The 21,281-nt window shown below is 36.3% G+C and overlaps 1 protein-coding gene across 1 annotated transcript in view; it reads left to right on the top strand.

The window, feature by feature from the left end:
• The window catches only part of PDSS2 (decaprenyl diphosphate synthase subunit 2), a 318,869-nt gene that overhangs the window by 119,573 nt on the left and 178,015 nt on the right, over positions 1 to 21,281 (top strand). Inside the window, exon 2 of the mRNA XM_044675399.1 lies at positions 8,644 to 8,778. Coding sequence (XP_044531334.1) covers positions 8,644 to 8,778 — 135 coding nt within the window. The remainder of the gene's footprint in view (positions 1 to 8,643; positions 8,779 to 21,281) is intronic.

The raw sequence follows: 21,281 nt of genomic DNA, 5'->3' as shown, positions 1-21,281 counted from the left end.
CACTCCACTGAGCTACCCAGCTGCCCCGAAAATTCTTAATGATATAAAAGATAGAAGAGATGACAAGAATTAAAATAGGCAGTTTTCATGATATGAAATTGAAAACTTTTGCATGAAAAAAATAACTAGAATAATTGCTCATTGAGGATAAAAGAACTTTGCATCAAATATCTCCTTTGATAAAGAGCTTATATCCAAGCTATAAAGGTATTAACATAAATATGAAACTAAGAACCATGGTTAAGTGTTCAAAAGATATGAACAGTTCCCCACCCCCCAAAAATCACAAAACCATTAACCATATATATAATTTCCTCCAAATCACTAATAAAAGAAACTTAAATAAAAACAGTTATGAAGTTTTACATCATATCCAATAAATTTTCAGAGATGAAAATAATCAATGCTGGAGGGGCCATAGGAAAACATGGAAATTAATATATTGTTAATGTTGTGGGAGAGCAACGGCGCCTCACCCAAAGAATTGGAAGCTCACACTCCATTCATCTGAAGAATGAATTCTGCCCCTCCTCCCGCATGCTGTACCCGCCCCCCCCCCCGTTATTTCAGCACATTCTAGGCTAAAAACCCAGAAAATGGGCATTGGGAAGGCAGATACCCTTTCAGGTATAGGTGTGTTTTAAGTTTCTACACATAATAAAGGTGCTGAATTTTAGGGCACAGAAAGAAAAAGGGGTTATATTCAAGGTTTGGGGAATTTACTTTAATTATAAAGAATTTCCCTTATTTACAAAGACCCCTCAGCACACATGTTATGTCCCCTCCTATGTCCTGCTTAACATCACCTATCAACCATCCAGCAGGTACCCTCCTCTACAGGCTTGTAATGTTAGGCAAACTCTTATCAGCTTGGTGGAAGGCACAGGGAAAGCACAGAGTGGTATATGTCATGGGTGAAAAGCACAGGATGGGTATGTACTTTTCCACATTCTGTTTTGCAGTATTTGCTAACTGATGAAAAGCACAGGATTTCAAAGCACAATGTCCCATCTCCGTCACTGCTTACACCCATCAGTTAGTAGAGCTATGGATTTGCCTAATCATTCTAGAAAAGAATTTAGAATTATGCTAAAAGAGTGATGAAAATATTTTGCTTCTTTGAACCAGAGGTCCCATTGCTGAGTCTATATCCTAATGAGTTCCTAACCCCTGAAATATTCATAGCAGCACTTTTTTGTAGTAGAAAGAATTAGAAATAAGTATTTATCGAATGGCTAAACAAATAGTGATACATCAAAGTTATCAAATTTCATACCACGAGAAAATATATATCAAGAACTCAGAAAAAATAAGAAAATTTATATTAACTGAAAAACAGTGAAATCAGCTGAATGAAGAAAACAACTTTCACGAAAATGTGAATGAAAAAAACAAAAATACAAAACTGAACACTGTGTAATTATAATGACTAAGATTGGTCCTAGTAAAGAGATAAGAAAGTGCAACTCCCTCCCTAAATTGGAGGCATGGCAGACCAGAGGTGTGGAATAGTAAATATGTTGTCAAACATGTTTAATATGTTGGTTGCTTTTACTGGGTTTTTAAAAAATCTTTATTAAAAGGAAAAATCTGTTGGGTAGGAGAAGATGAAAGAGTATATTAGAAATGAATATAATTTTAAAAAAACCAATAGATATCAATTAAGCATTTTTTAAGGAACAAATAAATAGTTCTACCCATAATGACCCTTAAAAAACCATTTTCTAATTACAACACTCATCTTTTTGTTCCTGGGTTCATACATAAAGACTAGTTCTATACTCTATTTTCTAAATCAATTACAACTGATATTTGCCTATCCTATCTCTCTTCTCATCATTTGCCGAATTTCCCACAAAGTCAGGGTTGCAATATATGCTAATTTTAAAAGGCTTCTGGAAACTATTGTAAAAAGAAGATAAGTTGGTTTTCATGTAAAGTAAGTTCATTCCTCTAAGGGCAGATTAACAGTTTGAATAAATTAAATAACTGTTTCCAAAACAGTGTATCCTTAAATTCAGTTCATTAACACCCTTTTTGAAAGCAGTCATGTTGAGATAAACCAATAACACCTACAGCTCAAAAATTAGCTCTGCTAAAAAAGAAAGAAGAAATTTTGCTCCAAACACCAAAAATTTACAAATGTCTTCAGGAGTTCCTAAACAAAATTTTTCCTAAGCTAGATATGAAGAAATAGCACCTTACCATATTCATGTGTTCTATAATTTAGAGAACAAGTTTATTATATATCAAAACTTGGACACAACCTCTGCCATGATGTTATTTTATAGCAGTGATTCCCAAAGTGGGCACCACCGCCCCTTGGTGAGTGCTGCAGCGATCCAGGATGATGGTGATGGCCACAGATGCATTTATCTTTCCTATTAGTTGCTATTAAAATTTTTTAAAAATTAATTTCCAGGGGCACTAAGTAATATTTTTTCTGGAAAGGGGGCTGTAGGCCAAAAAAGTTTGGGAACCACTGTTTTATAGTATCATACAAACAACAATATAAATTAGCAGCTTCTTATCCTTATCACAATGTTTCTTTTGATTATTTTCTTTTCATTTGATATTGAGAAAAAATTAGAACAAATCAGTCATTAAAACACTCCAATTGAAAATGAACTCTTAGATACAGAACATGAATTTAAAACTAGATGGGTCATGTAGCTATATGAAGGGCACTCTATCAAATATTGTGTGTACATCCATTTCTAGATGACACTTTCTTGGACCTGTGGATTAGTAGAGGAGATCCTCTTGCTTAACCAGAGGAGATCTCTTGCTTAACCAGATTGGTTGTCTGATATAACTCCATTTGACTTTTTCTTGTTTAGCCACAATGATATTGTCATCAAAATCTCATTCTTTGAATGATCTTAAGGCTAGGATTGCAAATGCAACCCATTCCTTTTTCAGTCACTGAGCAGCAGCTGCTTTTTAACAAAGTTCAAAAATCAACTAGAGTGATCTCTTGCAGAAGGCAGTGGTTATGTTGTTTTCATAAAAAAAAAAATCAGTAGTGGACATCTAAATTATAAATCTTTCAAGTGTTTGGTTTGTTTTTTTTTGGTAAATTTGCAACATTTATACTTCTAAAAGTTATTAAAGATTTAAATTGCATTTAGACTTTTGGAATGCCAGAGGTATGTGGGGTGTGTGTTGTATGTTTTAAACTGGCTGTGCAGAGTATTCTGAATTTACCTGAGAAAGCAACTAGTAGGCAAAACAAGTGTTCTCTCTTATATAACATGTGCATTTTAAAAAAAGTTGTGTGTAGTTTTTACGATTTGATTTTTGTGTCTATATCCTCTTCTCACCCCTCCCCCATTTGTATACTCCCACATCAAGTCTAGATGTACCAATGAAAAGCATTGGCTTCATAATTCTCTCACACCTCTGGAACTTTAACACCTCCTAGACTGTGATGGTGAACGTTTTGGAGGGGCGGGTGATATCCTCAAGTGTGAATAGAGAGGGGGAAGGGAGCAACCCCACGTTCCTCAGGCTTTCTAGTAACGAACTCTGGTGAACTATGTACTGAGGCGACAACTGGCATGCCCACAAAGAGGGCTCTAAGTGCCACAGATTCACCACCACAGTCCTAGGATAATTTAGTCTTGGCCCCATTCTTCCAAATTCTATAAATTGAACCTTTTTCATAACCATTTGTAAACTATCATACTTCTTCACTATAATCTGTTTTTTTCTGCTTTATCCCCTAATCCCTAAAAATGTCTTACTCTTTTACTTCATGACTCTTCTTCTCAATACCAAATCCTCTGTCCTTTATTTACATCAAACATTTTTCCTTCTAGAATCATAGGATTTGGAGCTAGAAAGAACCCTAAATAGAATTCAGTTTAACTTCATTTTTACAGATGAGGAAGCTGATGGCCAGTGAATTTTGACTCCAAATGCATTCCTTTTTCCCATGGTATTTTGGTGCCTTCTTCTCTTCATCTGTTAAGTTCCTACTTATCCTATAAATTCCAACTCAGCTATTAACCTCCTCCCTCAAAAAAGAAACAATTTCTCTGCTCAAAGAGTCTTTATTATATGAGGGAAAGAGGGAAAAATAACATGTACTTACATAAGTATAAATGAAATACATAAATATGATATAATTTCAGGAGGATCTGGAAAGGCTTCATGTGGAAAGTGGTATTTCAGCTGAATTTCAAAGGAAGAGGTAAAGAGCTAAGAGGCAGAGCTAAAGAGAGAAGGGAACAGTCAGTGTAAAGGCAAGAAGACCAAAAAGGAATTGCACAGAATAATAAACTGACTACAATGGTAGACCATATTGGGTATGAATGTGTAATAAAACTGGAAAAGTAGGGAAGGGACTAGATTTTGAAGTGCTTTAAAAACCAATTCACACATCAGAGTGAATTCTGGTATTTCCTTAAACATCTTTTAGTTCTCAAACATTTTCAACCTCTCCAACAAAAGTTCTGGGGATTTGTGTGATCTTCATCATTCTTTAACCAAAAATTAGGGGAGTGGGAAAATACAAGTTTATATTCGGTCCTAAAAATAATGAGGAGCAACTCAAGTAGGAGGAGGTGACATGGCCAGACTCACACTTCAGAAAAATCACTTTGACCACTATGTGAAAGATGGATTGGAGTGGTATATGACTTGAGGCAGAAGTACTAATTAGGAAGTAGGCTATTGAAGTAGTTCAGGAGAGAAGTTGTAAGAGACTGAACCATCATCATGATAACCATGCGAGGGGAAAAGAAGACTTCATAATATAGTTCGAGATCTGAGGTACTAGTCACTTTTCAGTAAATGATTAGCGTGGTTCCTGGCACATAGTAAATTCTTGTTACATTCTTTCTTGGTGTAAGTACCTAGAATAGGGATTTTTAGAAACTGGAACTTCTTTTTACCATCATTATGGAAGAAAAAGCAACTTCCAAATAAAAACATGGTGGCATAGAGTTAAATTTCGAGCTTTCAAACATCCGTGGAAGCTTTCAGAAAGGGGGCCCTATTATCTTTTGCAAACTATTCCCTAACCAACTATTATGGATAAGATGAAACTGAAGTAAGGATTGTACAAGAACATAGAACTTTGGAAGTTTGGGATAAATTTAGGTACAATTAATGAATATATTTAGTGGCTTTAGGGTTTTTTCCTCAGTAACTTGAAAAAATTCCTTTTTCACTAATCTGGCTAATATCAACTAAATGTAAAATGACTCTTATAAAATCATATACTTTGAGATACTTAATAATTTGGTTTTTAAAATATGTATTGACTTTCCACAAAGTAACAGTGATGCTTTATTTCAATATCTTCTGATTTTTTTTCTTTGCATTTTTAAAAATATAATTATAATCACTGCTGTTCTGATTCTGCTTGCTCTCATTTTGCCTTCTTTACTCCATATCACTTTATATGTCTTCCAGTATTTTTTTGTAGTCCTCATTCATTTCTATTAGCACACTTCTTATTTGTATACTGTAATTTGTTCAGCCATTCCCAATTGTTAGATATATGAGGTGGGTTTTTTTTTCCCTTATGAATAAAAGTGCTATGAACATTTCTGTACAGATAAGTCTTTTTATTCTTTTTTAACAATATCCTTAACGTAAAGCCCTGTTAATGGGATCACTGTGTCATAAAGGTGTAAACAATGTTTTAATTCACTGTATAGAGCCAAATTATTCTGTAGAAACTTTTTAAGAACCTCAAATTAAATAGCTCTGCCTTCTCACTTAAGAAAGATCCTTTCGGGACAGCTGGGTAGCTCAGTGGATTGAGAGTCAGGCCTAGAGACAGGAGGTCCTAAATTCAAAGCCAGCCTCAGACACTTCCCAGTTGTGTGACCCTGGGCAAGTCACTTGACCCCCATGGCCCACCCTTACCACTCTTCCACCTATGAACCAATACACAGAAGTTAAGGGTTAAAAAAAAAAAAAAAGATCCTTTCTTAAAGAAGGTGAAACAAAATTTACTTGAAAAACTCTGTATCGTAAAAGAGGCTATAGATCCGATCATATTAATACTAACAAAGCAGGCATCTTTGACATTTTTGTCTGGGTCTTGAAGGTACTATATTTAACCCATTTATACATTGGACTAATTCATTTATTTTGAAATTACTTTAAATTAAATTGGTCCCTTCTTCACAACATATCTATGAGATTATTAATATTCAATAGTTTCAAAGCATACTGTTTAGGAAATACTTAACTTCAATTTATTTTATCCTTATTGTTTATTTCACTATATTTATGACTTCAATATAAAAATATATGTGAAGCATTTATATACTAATCATTCTGTTTAATTTTTCCTTATGTTTTCCTTATGTTTCCATTTTCCATATAATACTGAGATTATATGATACCTTTTTGCCTCCTGTGAGTGTGGCACTGTTCCTCAATACTAAAAAGTTTTCAGATAATATAAAATATAATCCTTGTTTTTAAAAGATGGTACTATTCATATCTTATGAAACTAACTTTATAACACTAACCTCAAAATATTCCTGATGGCTGCATTGGAAATCCTGGAAATTCACTATGCATAGCAAAAGGATATCAATATTCCAGACTGAAATTTATACCTGTGTGGAATAATAATATTTCCATAGTAACAATGGAAAATAGCAAGATGTTATTGATAATTTGTTTCCTTTTGCTTATGAGAGTGAATCCAGATGATTGCTTATATTTAAATTGATCCTTTGGTTCTAAGAAATTTCAAACCTAAGCAGCAAGAATTCTAAAGGTTTGCATGACCCAAATCACTCTTTCACCAAAAATTAGAGGAAAAAAGCCCACTGTTTTTATTTCTTATATTGCTTTTGCCACCAATATTCAGTTTATAGCTTTGTTCTTCCATCTTCTATCATAGAATGTCTTTTCTGCTGGGAGATGAATTTATTGGATTGAGAATTCAAAATGAGAACCATTTTTTTTCTTGAGGCTTCAATTTATCAATTTTACTTCCAAATAGGGATTGAGTTCTTGAGTTTTCTCTAACTCTTCCTTAAAATTCACCTAAAAACTCTATCCCTCCTTTATTACTATCCCAGCTCTGTTTCTGACTTTCCTAGCTTTGCTACCTTGTTTCAGCTGCAGGTTCACCCTGGAACTTCCCTCTGTGCTTAGGGCTTCCTCATTCTGGAATATCCTTGCCCTTCTGCCTTCTCATCCCTAAATATCTCTGTTTCTCCCATCTCACATTGGTGATGTAATGCCAGAAATTTGTCCAATCTGCAATAAAACAATTGAGGCAGAGCTCCAAGCCAATAACTATTTCTTAGAGGGGCCTGGCCCCCTCCAACGAATAGAATCCCAGACCTTTTCACGATCTGAGACCCGTACCTTCTCCAGAGTACAGCTTTTATTCCCTTTAGTTCCAGCCATATCCTTATATGCCTAGTCAGTCCAGGCATCAGTGCATTGTGTCACTGGTGAACTCCAAACTTAGTACTTCCCTTGGACACATTGCTATCAAACAATGAGATGGGTATTTGGCCACCAGCCCATCTACACCCCATCCTTATGGTAACCAGCCCATTCACACTCTCAAGACACCCACTTTAGCAAGGGGCCCTGGATACCCTAGCAATGACCCTGAGCTGATATGGTTGGTTAAGGTTGCTAATTCTTAGGTCCAGCCTCTTATCCAAGCCTGCCTGAGATGAGACATAAGGAAGAAGTGACATGGGGTAGAGGTGCTCTTAATATATCCCAGAACTTTTCACCAAAACTTGTGACATCTTTATCTTCCATTGCCTAAATGTTCAGGCCTAGGGTGAGAGTTTCCTTTTCTAATCCTGCAAGCCATGCTGATAGGTTACAAAGTTTAACATAAGGTTTAACATGACAGGAAAGAACCTATTGAACTATACTTACACCTGATCACTTCTAATTATATTCTTTAAGATTAGTTGATTATCCTTAAAAGAAATATCTAGCTATGGAATCACATTAAACTGGATAATACTCAGAACAAATCATAGGGATAAAATTATTGATTTCAGATGGGCAGGGGTCTACTAAAATAGGGTAGAGGTAAAATTATTTTTCATAGTGAGTTCCTCTTGGGTCCTCCATTTGGGAGAGCAGCTCAGGGCTCTCCCCTCCCACCTCTACTTCTGATTTCCCTGATTTAAAAACCTTTACTTATTCTTTTCCCACACTTTCCCCTTTTAAGCTCTCTTTTTTTGTGTGTTATCTTCCCCCATTATAATGTAAGCTATTGGGTAGCTTACTAATATAGTGTTTGTCCACATAACAAGCACTTAGTAAATGCTTCTTGTTTTGCCTCCTCTTAATCCATCAAATCCCTTACATATACTTAAATCCTTTCAGAGATTCTGAATTTTAGACATACTTATATAATAACTAATCTGTATATAGTGCTTTAAAGTTTACATAACCATTTTACATAGTATATCTAACATATCTCCTAATCCTGAGTATAGTCATACAATCTCTATTTTACAGATAAAGAAACTGAGGCTTAAAGAGATTAAATGACTTGCTTATGTTCTCAGAGGTCTGTCTGCACCCAGAATACTTTCTACTACATGTATTTTCCATTGTGATTTTGTGAATCCTGTTAAAATGAATAATGGAAGGCCTTATTCATCTTTTACTTTTTTGTGTTTTTAGGGGGCTTGTACATGATAGTCGGAATAACCTTCAGATGCGTGGCCTGGTGGTATTACTTATTTCCAAAGCTGCTGGACCCAGTCATACTGCAGCATTATCTCTCAAGCATGACATGGTCAGTGGAATTTATCCCAGGTAAGAAGAAATTGACCTTTGGAAAGTTGTTGTTTTTTTTTAAGTTAATAGGCATTGCTTTGAACAGATTTCAATTATACCATTGATGAGATGTGAACATTTTTTAGCTCTTTTTGAGGCAGAGAGGAACAACCATAAAAGGCTAAAATTAAATTGATAAATCTGATCTTGCTATTTATTGGTTTTTTGGTTTTAACTCTTAACTTCTATCTTAGAATCAAGAATAAGTATCAGTTCCAAAGCAGATGAGTGGTAAGGACTATCAATGAAATCAAAGGTCCAGTCCCTAACACCTTCCTTCCTTCCTTCCTTCCTTCCTTCCTTCCTTCCTTCCTTCCTTCCTTCCTTCCTTCTTTCTTTTTTTCCTTCCTTCCTTCCTTCCTTCCTTCTTTCTTTTTTTCCTTCCTTCCTTCCTTCCTTCTTTTTTTCCTTTCTTCCTTCCTTCTTCCCTCCCTCCCTCCCTCCTTTTTCCTTGTTCTTACCAAGCCCTCCAAACCTTCTACTCCTCAGTACTTTGCCAAGCCTTTACCCCTGCTTTAAACTCTCCTCCCTTCCCAATTTCCATCCTCTAATGAATCAGTACAACTCAACTCTATCCTCTGTTCTTGAAGGCCTTGTTCTCTTCTTCCCTTTCTATAACACCGAATTGTTCCCACCCTATGCCCCTTCTTTTTCTACTCCCATGGTGCCAAATAGAACTAGAGGACATAATCATGCTTAGTCTGCTTCAGATTTCTTATCTAATCTTAACTGGGCCATTGCTATGACAAAGCAGTCTTTTAATTCTGCCCTAATTCATTCTCTGGCACACACCCACACCATAGCTCTTCCAAACTTCTTGCCTTATTATAGGAACAACATCTGCTTTAGGTCAGCTGAATTGATTTTTCTTGAAGGAGGCAAAGAGACCATCTCTGGGTTAATTGGCCCAAGGGACTAGAACCTGAGTCATTGGTATACCATCCTGGTCACTTGAGGCATAAAAGGCAAAGCCTTTGGAGAATAGATGTTTTTCTGGTTTGGCAACTCCTATAGCCTTAGGAGTCAATAAGTACATCATTGTGACAAAGCAATGGCAACATGTTAAATACAGAGCTGAAAGAGCTCCTGAATCAATATTATTTCCTTTATTGTCCATTTTATAGTTGAAAAATGTCTCTCCAACAATTATTTTATGGTTCATGATTATTACAATGAATTGCAATCCCAAGTATAAACCATTAGACTAGCCTTAGTCAGGTCTAGCCCAGAACACTTGGTATAGTTGATAATGTTAGATTATAATGATCAATTTCCTGATGATCATCAGTAAGAAAGGAGATAAGGGGGGCAGCTGGGTAGCTCAGTGGATTGAGAGTCAGGCCTAGAGATGGGAGGTCCTAGATTCAAATCTGGCCTCAAACACTTCCCAGCTGTGTGACCCTGGGCAAATCACTCGACCCCCATTGCCCACCCTTACCACTCTTCCACCAAGAAGCCAATACACAGAAGTTAAGGGTTTAAAAAATAAAATAAATTTTAAAAAAAGTAGATAAAAGTCCTTAAACAGATGGGTTTTAGTGCAATGGATTTATGCTGCTTCATCATGGACCCCAATATTTTCTGACTAGTCTTTCTTGAGAGAAGTTAGGTCTATCCTTGGGGCAGAACCTCAGCTGAGTGGCATCCAACTTTAGAAATGTATCTTTCATTCCCACACAACCTTAACAGTTTTGGGTAGACCAGCTATTTAGATTTGAATAGGAAATTACTGCCTCCAGTAAGTGTGCCTATTTGTATAGCCATAAGAGAGAGGATGGTGGGTGGAGGACCCATAACTTCTGTCAGTTGCTGATTGGAGAGAGGTCCATTGTTCTTCTTATTAGGGTGGAGAGTGGTATTATTCACTCCAAAACAGCTTTGGGTGTAACTCCCAAAACATGAGGTTAATAAATTGCTGATTGCCCACCAATCTACTGTTATGAAAGTAAAACTGTAAAGTGGCATTCAAAAATGGAGAAATATGGGCCTTTTAGACCCACCTAAGTTTATGACATATTCTAAAGCCTCATTCCCACTTAGATATAAAAAGGAGCTGGCTACTGGCTACCAAGATTCTATACCAGGAGAGCCTTTGAGGATACTATAGTTTCTTTTTTTTTTTTTAACATTTATTAATATTCATTTTTTAGAAAAGTTAACATGGTTACATGATTCATGCTCCTACTTTCCCCTTCAGCCCCCGCACTCCCCTCACCCATGGCCGACGCACATTTCCACTGGTTTTAACATGTGTCATTGATCAAGACCTATTTCCAAATTGTTGATAGTTACATTGATGTGGTAGTTTCGAGTCTACATCCCCAATCATGTCCACCTCAACCCATGCGTTCAAGCAGCTGCTTTTCTTTTGTTTCTACTCCTGCAGTTCTTCCTCTGAATGTGGGTAGCATTCTTTACCATAAATCCCTCAGAATTGTCCTGGATCATTGCATTGCTGCTAGTACAGAAGTCTATTAAATTTTACCACAGTGTATCAGTCTCTATGTACAATGTTCTTCTGGTTCTGCTCCTTTCACTCTGCATCAATTCCTGGAGGTCTTTCCAGTTAACATGGAATTCCTCCAGTTTATTATTCCTTTGAGCACAATAGTATTCCATCACCAGCATATACCACAATTTGTGCAGCCATTCCCCAATTGAAGGACATACCCTCCTTTTCCAGTTTTTTGCTACCACAAAAAGTGAGGCTATAAATATTTTCATACGAGTCTGTTTATCTATGATCTCTTTGGGGTACAAACCCAACAATGGTATGGCTGGATCAAAGGGCAGGCATTCTTTTATAGCCCTTTGAGCATAGTTCCAAATTGCTAGCCAGAATGGTTAGATCAGTTCACAACTCCACCAGCAATGCATTAATGTCCCAATTTTGCCACATCCCCTCCAGCATTCATTACTCTCCCCTTCTTTCATTTTAGCCAATCTGCTAGGTGTGAGGTGATACCTCAGAGTTGTTTTGATTTGCATTTCTCTAATTATTAGAGATTTAGAACACTTTCTCATGTGCTTATTGATACTTTTGATTTCTTTGCCCGAAAATTGCCTATTCATGTCTCTTGCCCATTTATCAATTGGGGAGTGGCTTGATTTTTTTTATACAATTGATTTAACTCCTTGTATATTTGAGTAATTAAACCCCTGTCAGAGTTTTTTGTTACAAAGATTTTTTCCCAATTTGTTGTTTCCCTTCTGATTTTGGCTGCATTGTTTTTGTTTGTACAAAAGCTTTTTAGTTTAATATAATCAAAACCATTTAATTTACATTTGATACTATAGTTTCTGTGAGGGATTTTGAGGAGGCATACTACCAAAGGAAGAGGTATCAGGTGTTCTTTAGAATCATTATCTGTATGGGAAAAACAGAAACCTTAATGCTGGTTTCTATGAGTAGAGTCAAATGGAATTCTTTGGAATTGTAGTGAATACTAGACAATACACAAACATGCTACAGAGTTAGAAACATTTTCACTTGAGGAAAAATTTGGAAGTAAAAGATGAAGAAAGAACTAGAAAGGAAATTAACAGTTTGGCTCAAGAGATATAAAATCTTGCCCAAACAACAAACTACCCCCAAATTTGAAAGGACCAAATAGAAACCAGTGACTCCGTGAAGCAACAAGAAATATTAGAGGAAAGTCAAAAGGCTACAGAGGTAGAAAAAAGCATGAGATACCTAATGGCACCTTATTTCAATCCAGACCTTCTGGGGAGTGAAAGCTAGTTCCTCCTTAGTTATGATGATGGAGGAGACTCAAGTGTTTGGCTATAATTACTCTCCTTAAAACAACCTTTTGGGGGCAGCTGGATGGCTCAGTGGATTGAGAGTCCACTGAGCTCAGAGATGGGAAGTCTTGGATTCAAATCTGGCCTTAGACATTTCCTAGCTGTGTGACCCTAGGCAAGTCAATTAATCCTCATTGCCTAGCCCTTACCACTCTTCTTCCTTAGAACCAATACCCAGGTTCTAAGACAGAAGGTAAGGATTTAAAAAACAAAAACAAAAAAACCGCATAGGGCCACTGAGGAAAACAAATGACACCTGTTGGCTTACTTTAGTTGAAGAGCTAAGTATAACTGTGCTGTGTTAATTACTAGCCTCATCAACATAACTCAAGCCCCTAAGTGAATGTTATAGGGTTACTGATCTCTGCATTGTGTGTTTATTTACTCAAATGTCTAAGACTAGTTTATCATTGACTTTTAGATGGAAAAGAGTTCAGTATATTTTCACCTTCCATCCTGAGGGTTACTTTATATACCTCAGTTGGATAGGCATAGACTTGAAAGGGGCTTCATTTCTTGAGGGCATTGATATCCATCTTTACATTGATGGCTTACTATTGACCACACCAGAAAAGATCTTCTTGGCATAACCTTAGAAGGAATGTTGGCCCATGTATAGAAAAAGAAGTAGGTGACCAACTTAAAAAATTCCAAGGATTGAGCAGGAGCTTTGAGACATTCAAGAAGAAGCTACTGTTCTTTTCAGGCTTGATGAACTGCCAGGTAGAAAGCCCTGGGTCAAGATGAAAACAGTATGGTATAAGATATCTTATACTTCTTTTCTATTTTTGTAGCCTTTTGACTTGGCTTTAATATTTCTTATTAAATGTTTCATGGAGTCATTGACTTCTCTTTGGTCCATTTGAATTTTTAGAGTTTGTTGCTTAGAAAAGATTTTGTTTATCTTGAGCCAAGCTGTTAATTCACTTTCCAGTTCTTTATTCCTTAGCTCTCACTTCATTTCTGACTTTTTCCTTAAGTGGTCTCATCACATTTGTGAAAACATTTAAAATTTTTGTTTTAGCTTTTCTAAGAATTCTAGTTGACTGGACCCAAGCTGTGTTTTTCTCTGAGACATTTCTTGTAGATGTTTTGTAGTTCATTCTCTTCTAATGTATTTGTATCTTAGGTCTCTCTTCTACCATAATTATGGCAGGATTCTCTCTTTGTTTGGTCATTCTTCCAGACTGACAGGATATGATGTTAAAGTTGGGCTCTGACATACTTCTGAAGGAAAGGTCTGGGCTAATTCTATTACTCCTTTCTTAGGGTTTTGAGCATTGTATATATTCTAAGAGCACAGAGACTGACTGGGAGACCTAAAAGTTTTTGGTGCTCTCAAGGTGATCTGATCCAGGGCAAAAATCTGTTCATTGCAGTTCCCCTATCTCCCACATCACCCCTCAGCTCTGCAAGTTTCTGACTTGAACTTGAGTAGACTGCTGCTGGTCTCCACCCATATTAGTTAACTGGAAAGCTCTGTTGGTTCAGAGAAACAGAAATACAGGCTCTCCTTTGGCCTAATTTTCTTGCCTTGGTTATTCTATAGGCTAAGATAAATCCTGGAAGTGGCACCCTGCTGCCCAATTGGGATCTGAGCCACATCACTGCTACTATTGGCCTCTAAAGTTCCTCCTTTCTCCATTCTCTGTCCATGGCCTCCCTACCCTGGAACCCTGCTCCTTGCACAGGTTCCCTTCTCCATTTACCCTGGATCTGTGACCTGGAACTGGGTAGTAGATTTTTAAAAAAAAACTGCTAGGTGATACATGTTCCTTTTGCAGTGCCTCAGTATGGATTTAAGAGTATCTTAATAGGAATCCGAAACCTCCTCTTCCCATGGTACATAGCCACATCTTGGGCATTGTAGTGCTTTATGAATGAGGATGCTCTTGGTTCAACCCCAGTGTTAGTGTCCATAGACTTCCCTTTCCATCTCCCCCTGACAAAACAAGCTGGACTCACTGTGATTTTTTCTGTATTTCCCCATCAAGCCTATGTTTAAATCTGGCCTCAGATACTTCTTAGCTATTTGACCCTGGGCAAATCACTTAATCCCCATTGCCTAGCCCATATCACTCTTCTGCCTTAGAACCAATACACAGTATTGATTCTAAGATGGAAGGTAAGGGTTTAAAAAAAAAGAGTATTTGGTTGGGAGCTTACCATATTACTTTCTCATACTCTACCATCTTGGTTCTTCCCTCTCCAGATTGTTATTTTGAATAATTATGCATTTACTTTTTAGGAGAGACTTTACAGTGTTCTGGGACTTGATTCACTCAACACGGTGTACTCATCAAACTGCAGCATCTGGAGGATCTTACTTTCTTTTTAACATCAATATTATCCCATTGATGCTGACTGGTTCATGTATACAAAGAATAAAAATGGAGAGTTACCCAAAGGGCAGTAGAGACATACAGTAGGTAAAGGCAGCCTATTATGAAGAATTGTGCAGGAGAGTAGCAGGAAAGACAGAAGGTAAGGGTTATAAAAAATTGAAAAAATATATATGACGGAGGTAGCTAAGTAGCCCAGGAGATAGAGTGCCAAGCCTAGAATTGGGGGGGGGGGGTCCTTGGTTCAAATCTGGTCTCATTCCTAACTTCCTAACTTTGTGACCCTGAGTAAATCACTTAATGCCAGTTACCTATCCCTTATCACTCTTCTGCCTTAGAATCAATACCAATTCTAAGATAGACAGTGAAGGTTAAAAAAAAAAAAAAGATATATGCACAAATAAGCAGGTGGTTTGGTCACAATCAAATGAGTTAATTATAACTTCACCAAACTTAAAGTGCTATATAAACATTAGAATGATGATAATGCAATGGGAGAAATGAATTGATGGACAATCCTCAAATTCTAATGGAATTTTTTAGCATCAGGAGATTTAAATTAAGATCCCAGCATATTTGGTGGACTCTCCGTGGAGGATTTTGGGGAGGACTTGGACATGTCACACATTTTTGAGATCACAGATTCATCAAAAAAACAAAAGTATACTTAAAATACAGTAGCAATGTCTATCCTATTGATCTTTTACAAAGCACATGTTCTGTGTTTCTGTTAGGACTCATGATCTGAATAATTATATAACACTTTACTAAATATGAAGTATCAGTAGCTTAATTTAAGTAATTATTTCTTGTGTATTGAATGAAGGACCACTATTTCTAGTTTTAAACCAAGGCAATAACATTATTTGTGGGGAAAATAATACGTTTTGACTTAGACTGTTCCCAACATTCATGATTCATATTATAATGCATTGGTGGCACTTGAATGTTTTTTAAAAGATGCTTAAAAATAGTTCTGTAGTGGTTCCACAGTTCACTTCCTTATCCTGAAAGTCATTTGTTTGATTGGTTCTTTCTAATTTAATTATTAAAATGTGAGAGTTGTTGTAAGCTTATGTTTGTCTGTAATGCCAGAGTGAATTATTTAACATTTGAGAAAAAAAAACAATTTTCAAGTTTTTGATCCACCTTCAATCTATTTGGATTAGCATTTTGGGCATTTTTCTCCCAAAGAACTTTTTTTTATCTCTTTAGCTAATTGAGCCTGTTTAGTTACCCAAAGATGGCCAAAGTGGGCCTGCAGAAATATGTGACATATGTAGTCCATCATATTTTAGCCATTTGGTAACTGGTAGTTCTGGATGTTTTGGATGAATGGTTCATATATCAGGTGATAGGGTCAGAATCTAAGGTAAATGTACCATTGGGGCTTGAAAATCCCATACTAATTAAGCCAAATTAGTAGCCAAGCTGACTACAAATAGTGATTATGTGAAATAATGGAAAGAACAGTGAACTTGACCTCAAAAGGCTCTGTTACTTCTTAGCATTGTGGCCCTAGGAAAGTCATGGGGAAGTTTCTTGATCTGTCAGAGTTAGTATTTGCAATAGCTGCCTCATAGACTATTGTGTGAAAAGTATTTTATAAAATACAAAGTACTATAGAAGTATAAATTGTTAGTTTTTATTATCGTTGTGGTTGGTAAGCATCATTGGTAAGAACATTGTGCTGATTAAGGAAGCCAAAGTCGCTGAGCTTTCATTTCTTACTAATGCCTCTAAAAGCTTGGTGGTAAAAGGGAGAGAGCAAGAGGACACAAAGAGTTTACCGAATACCTGTCACTGAGTGTGGATTCCACTCTCTCTTGCCTAACCATTACTTCTCCCAGCATGAAGTTCCCTCTGAGATTAAAGATTAGCTTGAAATCTCTCCCAGGGCCCTTGGGTGATCTGTCTCTAGTTCCTCTTTAACTAAGTTTCAGAGGACAAACTCTCTCTTTAGGACCAGTGGGCATTGGCCATTTGTTCCTTTTCTTAGCAATTGGTTCATACGTTGTACTATTCTCAGTGGCTTTGCCCAGTATCATGTGTTTTTTTCTCAGGGTAGTGTTTTTCAGGGTCTTAAATTGTAATTAGAAACCATTCTTATACAGAGAGTACTCATTAACAGAACATTCCACTTACACAGGCAGAGCCTGGCATAACGCAGTCTAATTTCCGGATGAAGACATGAACAATGATATCCAAAGAGCATCTTTTTGGGATTGTGTCTTGAATTTTTGTGATGTAGTCCAGTTATTAGTTAAATTATAAAAAGATGGCATAAACAAGGCATCTATGAGTGGTTCCTCCTCTCCAAAAAAAGGAAGTAAATAGCAAAAGCAAAGTGGCCTATATAAATATTTCAATAATTCCTGGTTTCAGCAGTGTCGGCCCTCTCTCACCAATCAATCAGCGGGCATTTTTAATTATTATTCTTTTCTGTACCAGGCACTATAAATTTTAAATGACTTTGGACCTGTGTGCATTGGGATATCTAGGTGTTATAAAAGCAAAAGATCCAAAACAATTCTATTGAATAAAAATATAAATAATACAAAGGGGAAGAGGAGACTATATAAATAAACTTTTTTAAAATAAAAAATTTAAAAGATGGAGGGAACCCTTGATTTTAATGGAATAGTTAACTCCCATTAAAGAAAACCTTTCTATCAAAACCTGCTTTGCAACTTGTAGTCTTAGACAGTTGTTCAGGACATTAGAGGTAAAGTTTGTATCAGAGGTGACCCAAGTCTTCCTGGCTGTTTATCCACTACCCCACACTGTCTTTCTTTAAAAACAAACAATGTTTTAATTTCTCACAAATAATCTATTTTATAAGACATTGTTTCATCATATACTCTGTTGAAGTTCCTTACCTTCTTAACTCCTCAGCCACCATTTTTTTCCCCATAACTGGTTTTCCACAACTTCCATTTATTCTCTTGTCTCTATTTGGCTTAGGAGTTTTACCCATAGTTCTCAGACACCTCTTGGCTTGTATTACTCTCAGGTCTGTTTGCTGTAGTCAGTTGTAGGGAAGAGAGTGAACTGATGTAGTAGGAACTCTACAATTGCCATCAAGATTGCAGCAGAGAGAACATGATGGCTTTCAGTATGGATTTACTGTGTACTCCTGCCAAATCTAGACTCTCCTAGAAGAATTTAATGAAGATCCACAGTGTAGAATGATTATTACCTTTCTCTGTATCCATCCTGCCTCATATTCTACCTGTTGGCCACAAAGAAATGTGGTAATAAAAGTGGAATATGCCAGTGTGAGAAAGAAAGAAATGAATCAGAAATAAGGTAGTTATGGGCATATCAGCCTCATAAATAGCCACTTGCCTAGGGTGGGTAATGTGCAGTTGGCAAATAGAAAAGAGTACTGATTTTATTTTCTCTAACTAGAATCTTATTACCTCTAGAGCTACCTAAATGGATTAGGAGCAGGTCAATAAAAATAAAATTGTGGACAGGTAATCTTTTGTATTTATTTAAAATTGATAGAGGGCATATGGTCAGCTCTTCATTGTGTGCTTGTTTTCCCTGTTTCAAATTATCCTCATTACTTTACACTTTGCAGATTACTATATGTTTAAGTAGCCTTGGAAACTACACCCTGTTGCTAAAAGGGAATGGCTCTCTATTAATATTATGAAATGTCATAAAAAAAATAATGCTACTTGTAATTTATTCTTCCCAAATCCCTTTAAAAAGAGTTGAGGCAGGACAAAATTATAGCTTTGTAGTTTTCTTTTTTTTAAGTTGTTATTTTGTTACCCCTTATGTTTAATTCTGCAAGCATTTATTTATTTTATATCTATTATGAACAGAATACTGTTGGGAATATCCTTCCTTCTATCATCTGCCATTGCCACCATCCTGGTGCAGGTCTTCATCACTTTACACCTGAAATATTGCAGTAGCCTGCTTGGTAGTTTTCCCTGCCTCAAGTTTCTCCCCACTCTAATACATCCTTCTCTCAACTATAAAATTAATCTTCCTAAAGTACAGGTCTAACCCCCCCCCCCCCATAGTCTAACATCTCCAGTGAAAGGATCAAATATAAAATCCTTTTTGGCTTTTTAAGGCCTTTGGAACCTAGCTCCCTCCAACTTTCCAGTCTTCTGACACCTTATGTATTCTGCAATCCAGTGATACTGGTCTCCTTACTATTCCTTCCACAAGACACTCCATTCCCCAGACTGCAGACATTTTCACTGGCTGCCCCTATCCCTGGAACTCTTCCTCCTTATCTCCTGCTTCCCTAGCTTCTTTCATGTCTCAGCTAAAGTCCCACCTTCTACAAGAATCCTATCCTAGTCTTCATTCAACCTAAGTGCCTTCTCTCTTACATGATCTCCTATTTATCCTCTATATCTTTTGTTCATACATAGTTATTTTTATATTGTCTCTCCTGTTCGAATGTGTTTTTTGCCTTTCTTTCTGTCCCAAGCACTTAGCACAATGCCTGCCTGTCACATAGTAGACACTTAAGTATATAAAGCAAGTAAAGAATGAGCTTTTCAGTATCACTAGGGTTCTTTGAGTAAAAATACTAAATTTACCTTTTATATAATAGCATAGAATCACTATGTCTAAAATACTTCATTCTTCCAATTCAATATATTCAGTTCCTTATTAAAGTTAAAAAAGATGACATAACCAAAATAACTATTCTACTTCAAGGTCCAAAATATATAATTGTTAGTACAAAAGCTTAGCTGTTCAAAAGTTGTATCTAAAAAGTGTCTTACCCAATCTCAAATGAATAACCATAGTATTCCTCTAATTTTCTTTCCTGAAATGCAGTGGAAAGCAAGGTGGGAAACAATAAATGCATGTGGATTCTTAGTTTAGGGAAGAAGATGAAGAAAATACAAAGCTCTGAAAATCTCTGACTCGCTTTCCATAAACCTGTGTATCCAAATGATCACAGCATAAAGACTGGACTTGGTCTCAGCTGCAGATATTACAGTGATTTATCTTATTAATGTGGTGTTAATTGGTGTCTGGTGACTTCTAATTATAGTAACAATAGGCTCTAACAATCAATCCTCACCTCCACTGTGCACATTAGGATTCTGTTCATCATTTAAACAAATAAACAACCATTCTCTCCACCCCCAGCCTGTCTTTTCCCTTTGGGATTGACCTATTCAGTGTATGTAATTTTGGTTGTTTTTTTAAAACAGCTCTTTTTATAAAAGAATACCTGAATTTTTTTTTTGTCTTAGGGCTTAATGATCTATTAGGGATAGATGAATTATGTTAAAAAGTGTTAATTTAAGCCAATATCATCTGAGTCTGATTTTTTTGTGAACAAAATTGTTATGTTATATTATACATGAAAGACAGAATAGCATAATGGATAGAAGCTGCCTTGAAACCAGAAAGACCTGGGTAAAATCTCATCTCTTACACATACTATCTTATAACCCTGAACAAGTGCCTCACTTTTTGATTCATTAGGCATCACTGAGTCTATAGGTTAAAAGAAGGCCCCGAAACATCATCAGTAGAAGGAATTTCCCTCCCTGAGAGGCTCTATCTCTATTTTTATCCATCCCTGTGAAGTGGTAAAAGTTTTTATTCTATTGAAGGAATGCAATAGGAAGTTTTTTTTTTCCTATAAAAATCTTAAACTAGAAGAATGCTTGGTGATACTATTAAATGATTACCCTGAATTATTCAATTTAACTTGTTCTTTCCAAGATAAGTCTGAGATACCTAATCTCATTTACAGAGAAATCTCAGGAGATAAAAGCTTGTACAGTTTGATTACATATTCCTATTGATTATATTCCACCCACAGCAATAAAAGTAAACTCCAGATACAAATCTAACAATATTACTAATTCATTACAACCAGCACTTATTTTCTTCATTAACTTTTTATTGTTATTTTCAACATACGCAGCATGCACAAATGCAGCAATTATATGTTAAGCAGGAAAGGGGAAGGCCCTTTATGTTCAATGTACAGTACATCAGAAGTCATTGCTTTACCAGAGCTGATGGGAAAACAAATAAGAACAGAGCCTCTTACAAAACAAGTATAATTAACAACCAAAAGTAGGTGGGCAAACTTACCAATCTACTCAGGGCTGAGAGTTTGTTATGGTATATAAATAACATAGTATAGATCAGCCTCACTAAGGAAGTGGTAGTTTGGGGGTAGAGAGAGAGACCCAGACTGCATAAATTATTCTTTTAATAACTAAAAAGCTTTAACTCCTTCCTTCCTTCCTTCCTTCCTTCCTTCCTTCCTTCCTTCCTTCCTTCCTTCCTTCCTTCCTTCCTTCCTTCCTTCCTTCCTTCCTTCCTTCCATT

The sequence above is a fragment of the Gracilinanus agilis genome, chromosome 4, assembly GCF_016433145.1.
Source record: "Gracilinanus agilis isolate LMUSP501 chromosome 4, AgileGrace, whole genome shotgun sequence".
Classification (NCBI taxonomy): domain Eukaryota; kingdom Metazoa; phylum Chordata; class Mammalia; order Didelphimorphia; family Didelphidae; genus Gracilinanus; species Gracilinanus agilis.
The sequence above is the reverse complement of the archived record's forward strand: the minus strand, read 5'-3'. Positions and strand labels throughout refer to the sequence as shown.